This window comes from Wolffia australiana, chromosome 1 (assembly GCF_029677425.1).
Source record: "Wolffia australiana isolate 7733 chromosome 1, ASM2967742v1".
Taxonomy (NCBI): Eukaryota; Viridiplantae; Streptophyta; class Magnoliopsida; order Alismatales; family Araceae; genus Wolffia; species Wolffia australiana.
The window spans coordinates 8,450,295-8,455,642 of NC_135835.1; the positions used below are offsets into that span (position 1 = coordinate 8,450,295).

Sequence of the window (5,348 nt, forward strand, 5' to 3'; positions counted from 1 at the left end):
GTCCCATCATGTCACTCGTCCGAGGCCATCCGTCACTGTCGCGTCACCGTCTCGCCCAATTCGTCATCCGTCACCGTCACAGGCCCCTAATTTCGTCACTGTCACGTCATCCATCCCCTAATTTCGTCACTGTCACGTCATCCATCACGTTGCCGTCACCGTGACGTGTGATGTGACGGATGACGGCTGACGTTCCCTACTCTCAATTCTTCTTGGCTGGCCTCTTAAGGGAAGGCCTGTCCTCTTTAAAGGGATTTTGTAAAGGCCAAATGACTGCAATGGCCCTATTGGGCAGGAACAATGAATAAAACATAGATAGGGGATTGTATCAGCACCCACTCCAAAAAATCAAGAGATCGTTTAAGGATAACGGGCTGGAACGATGAACAAAACGTAGATAAGGGGTTGGTATCAGAAACTCACTCCAAACAATCAAGATATGGATTAAATGCTTAAAGATACTCAATTTACAAATTATTCAATCTACTTGGATCTCTCAAGTGATACATAATCTGAGCCACAAGAACATCAACCCAAGTGTCAGGCAACCCGGGCAGGCACCAGTGGAGGCAATCTTGACCCCAGACTTTGACTGCATCCTTGGTTCCCAGCCAAATTGCTGGGTGGGCGTCTGCCCTGAACTCGCTCATATGCGTTATGTTCAGCAGATGGATGTCCGTTTCTTGCACTGCTTGCCAAATCAAACGGTTGATTTCTCTCGCTTCCTTGTTGACCCCTCTGTTCCTGGGTTCAAACCAAGAATCGAGCTGCCAAAAGGGCCAATCAATAACACTAATTTTGACCAAACTAACAGAGATTTATGAACATGAGCCGTCATTGTAACTGGTTTTAGATTAAGGATCTGAAACCCTGATTTGTTTTTAAAGAAAACAGATTGAAAATAAATTTTGACCAGAGTAAATGACATTAAATATAATCATGGATGATTTGATGAAAAATTGCCGTTTCTGTGCAGGGTTTTAGAATGAAAATATGAAACCTTAATTTTGACCAAACTAATAGAGATTGAAGAGAAATTTAGATGATTTAATGAAAGTGTGCCCTTGTAGTACCTGGTTCAGATTTTGGATCTAAAGCCCTAACGTTGACCAACCGACAAGAGATTGAAAATAAATTTAGATGACTTAATGAAAATGTGCCGTTGTCATACCTGGTTTTCTTTGAGGGGCTCGTCGAACAAGCAGCTGCCGTTTTGATTCCATTCACCACCGTGGAAATGACGGGGAGATTGAGACCTCCAGAATTTCAGTGTCTTTGAAGGAATCTCCTTGGCGATGAAGTCAACGGTGTGGTTGACCACCACCTCGAGGCCTTCTAATATGCTGAGCGGTGGGAGAATTGGCTGCCCAGATTTGTAGAACACAAGTGGAGTTTCTTTTGGGAATTTATCCGGCCCCCACCTGTATATGATAATTTATTTTCAAAATCCGGGTACTGTAACAATGGCAATAATACTTGGAAAAAAAAGAAACCCGGCACTAATTCAACCGAACGGTTTTCCACTTCTATTATCTTTCAAGGGGGCACATACAATTTGATCCCTCTCTCTCGTTCCTCTATCATATTTCCATAAAGCATATGTGGAAATTCTTCACCAAATCCTCTGCTTCTGATTGTGCGTGTGAATTATCCATTAAGTGAAGAAAAGAAGTATTGAATCTTCGATAATTAAGGGAGCTAAGCAAATTATGAGTCAAAAATAAAGATTGGCCCAGCATTCTCTGCAGATCGAACTGCATTTTAGTTTACTATACTGAATGGAATTTATCCAAAACTCGGAGAGATGGATTTACCTACCAGTGACCGGTATTAAAAACCAAAATATCGTAGAAGTTCGTAATGTTGACCCAATCATCTGCTGGAACATCAACATCGACTCTGTAGAACCCTTTCACCTCAGTCTTACTCGGTGATGTTGTATTTTCTGCCGGCTGCCACCTTTATATCATAAAAAAAAGGATGAACAGAGCTGAAATCAAACTCAAACCCATCAAATTACCACAATTGATGCCGCTGAAAATACCGATTGTGTGGTTCATTTGATCCAAGGGAAAACTTACTGATATCTTGAGAGCAAGACCGCCCGATGGTAAGCAACGATGACGTCGAAAAGGGGGAAATAGCCCCCTCTCCAGGCCTTCTTCTTCTTCCACTTCCGCGCAGTATCATCTGCAGATCTGAGAATACAGAGAAAAGCAACGAGAAAATTCTCGTTGAGCGAATCACCAACGAACCCAATCCGGCGGCCTCTCATAGCCGACAAGAACGCAGCCGGATCAAATCCAGCATCAAACCCAACATCAAAACCAACATCTCCACAAGTATCAGGGATCCAAACCCACGAATTCATCGCATTCATTCCTTCCCTGCCGTTTCTGAGACAGTTCCAGGCGTTGCGGTGAAAAGGGCAACTGGCGTTATAACGGAACGGCCTGCTGGATTTCGCCCATCGTCCCCGAGAAGCGTCGCAATCGCGACCCAGACGAGTTGGAGGGACGGAGGAGAAATTGGGGTGGGAAGATCGACCGTAGAGCTGAAAATGGGCGAGGAAAACAGAAACCAGGAAGATCAGAGAAAGTACGATCACGCGGACGAACTTGGAAAGGAAACTTCGCGAAGCTGTCTGCGTCGTAGATGGACGATGTTTATCCTTATTCCATGGCCGCTCCATCTCTTGGGACGCAGATCGGCGGCGGCGCTGGGCGGCGGCGGCGCAGATCGCCGGCGGAGCTACCGGCAAAATTTTAAATTCCGTTTTAATCACAACTTCAGAATGTTTAACGGGTCGGAGTTGGGGTCGGATCGGATCGGATCGGACCGAGTCGGTTCGTTCGTTCATCACGTCGTCCGTACATTTTCGACGTCCTGGCCGTTCGGGTTTGTCGCAGTCTGGGAGAACGGACAACGGAACGGGACGGTTTTCATCATCTAATCTTACCAGTTAGGGATCCGGGTGCGCAACAAAAAGTTATATTGACTCAGAACAAATTGTTCGATCGATTTAGTTTGTTTGTTTATCCTCGTTCGAACATTTGTTCGAACGGTTTGAACAAAAAACGGACAATTCAGCAATAAAATGTAAATGCAGAATTTGGGATTTTTTTTGAAGGAGATTGTATCACTGTATCAGGGAAGTCTTACTTTCTAAACATTATATACTGAGGTACATAAAATATGATTAATTATTTTGAAACAAGAGGCATAACTTTTTAAGTAGGCATAATAAGTTAGCCATTATTATGTAAATTATCTCTAATTATAGGTATAAATTTACGGTAAAAAATGCTATGGAGTACTAAGGTATGAGATTATGAGTGCATATGAGAGAATTATAAATCGCAATTATTGGAAAATATTACATATTTCTGGACATGAAAATATTACATAGATAATTAAATGACCAAAAATGAAGTCTCCTTGACGGGTGGGATGATGTGAGATGATCGAGTGAGAGGACGTCACATGGCGGTGATATCGCCGGCCACGCGGACCCCTGACATCCCCGGTCCAGGCCACATCATTACCGTGCCCAATGAGACAAGGTGACGGGATTGAGTGAGAGGACATCACATGGATGCGATGTCCCTGGCCATGCGGACGGGTGACATTCCTGGTCGAGACCACGCCATTACCATCCGTCGATGAGACAACTTACCTCAAACAAACAAGACATGATGGAATTGAGTGGACAGGTGGCGTCCCCGGTCGAGACCACGTCATTATCGTGCACCGACGAGACTACATGTAGTGACCGGAAGAGATGATGTGACGGGATCGAGTGAGAGGACATCACATGGCCACGTAGACGGGTGACATCCTCGGTCGATACCAAGACGATGTGTCGTCATTAGACATAGTTGTTCTATTCTGTTCGTTTGAAACGAACAAAAAATTCGCACAAAAGAACTGCACAAGGCCTTGTTCTTTGTTCTGTTCTTTTTGAAAAAATGAACAAAATTCGCCCATTCACACAAATTCCCACATTCGCACAAAACTAGAACAAAATTCGCACAAAGTGAACAAAAGAACCTCACACGGGTCTGTGCAATGTTTTGTACGAATTCATTTTTGTTCAGTTCGAAAAATCGAACAGAATGAACAATTGGCACAAAAAGAATAGAACGACCACGTCTAGTCATGATCGGACAAGATGACGTGATGGGATCGAGTAAGAGGACATCACATGGCAATGATATCGCTGACCATGTGGACGGGTGACCTTCCCGGTCGAGACCATGTTATTATCATGCGCCAACGATATGACGTGACGTGATCAAGTGAGCGGAAGTCACCTGGCAGCGACATCGTTGGCCATATTGACGGGTGACCTCCCCGGTCGAGAGCATGTCATTACCATGCGTTGATAAGACAATGTGACGTGATCAAGTGCGAGGATGTCACATGGCAGCAATGGCACCGGCCACGCACATGGGTGATGTCCCCAGTCGAGACCAAGCTGATGTGTTGTGATTAGGGAAGGACATGGTCTGACCAAAATTTGGTCAGACCGGGCCGAGCCGGACCGTCGGTCAGCCTTTTTAGGGCTGAACGAACTTTCCAATCCAGGTCCGTTTTGCACGTCAAACCAGACTGAAGACCGGCCCTCTCTCTCATCCTCTCTCCTGTCTATTTCTCTCACCCTCGCTCAATCTCTTCCTCTTCCCTTCTCGTTCTATCTCTCTCGTCTCTCCCTCTCTCCCGCTAGTTCTCTCTTCCTCTCTCTCTCATCCTCTCTCCCCCTCTCCTGCTCGTTCTCTCTCCCTCTCTCACGCTAATTCTATCCCCCTCTCTCTTTCTCATTCTCTCTGTCTCTCGCCCCCTCTCTCCCCCTGATGGCGCGCACCATCAAGGATCATCGACGACGTCGTCCGCGCCTCCCGCTAGCGTCATCGAAGACCGGGTGAAGATGCTCGATTACCGCATTTTGATTTTCGTCATTTTTTTGTATTCGTCATCATGTTTTCGTCGCACTGCGACGAACCCCGTGTCCGTGTTTTGTCGTCTTTGGGAAGGGGTCCTTAGTCATTTTGGACCCCCTCCTTTTTTCCCCTTGTTTTTCTTCTTATTTTCTTTTTATTTCAATTTCCCCTTTATTTTATAATGAGGGGGCCATTATATAAGGGCCACCTAATGGACCCCTTTTCTCTTTGTTGACCCACTATGGGGGCCCGTTTGACCTCTTCCCCCTGTAAAAGGGAAGAGGGGGACGCCCTAGCCCCTTAGACCAGGGAGAAGAAGTTTATCTTATTGTTGTTCTCTCTCTGATCTCTGATAGGCTAAAAATAGGGGTGAATTTTATGCAATTTAAACCCTTGTCGTTGTCAATT

At 45.3% G+C, this 5,348-nt stretch overlaps 1 protein-coding gene across 1 annotated transcript; it reads right to left on the reverse strand.

Moving 5' to 3' along the window:
- Positions 1-419: 419 nt before the first annotated feature.
- On the reverse strand, positions 420-2,875 carry TBL12 (trichome birefringence-like protein (DUF828)). Its single transcript, XM_078577198.1, has 4 exons — positions 2,082-2,875; positions 1,819-1,959; positions 1,172-1,421; positions 420-767 (listed from the first exon to the last, which is right to left on the reverse strand). The coding sequence occupies exons 1-4, from the start codon at positions 2,858-2,860 to the stop codon at positions 468-470; spliced, it is 1,470 nt and encodes a 489-aa protein (XP_078433324.1). The 5' UTR covers positions 2,861-2,875; the 3' UTR covers positions 420-467.
- Between the last annotated feature and the right edge of the window lie 2,473 nt (positions 2,876-5,348).

Bases quoted from the DNA above. Each gene is read 5' to 3' on its own strand.
- TBL12 (XM_078577198.1), bottom strand. From the start codon at position 2,860: ATGAACGAACGAACCGACTCGGTCCGATCCGATCCGATCCGACCCCAA. The intron at 1,960-2,081 runs GTAAGTTTTCCC...TATGATATAAAG, and splicing joins GTCTTGCTCTCAAGATATCA to GTGGCAGCCGGCAGAAAATA. The intron at 1,422-1,818 runs GTAGGTAAATCC...TATCATATACAG, and splicing joins GTTTTTAATACCGGTCACTG to GTGGGGGCCGGATAAATTCC.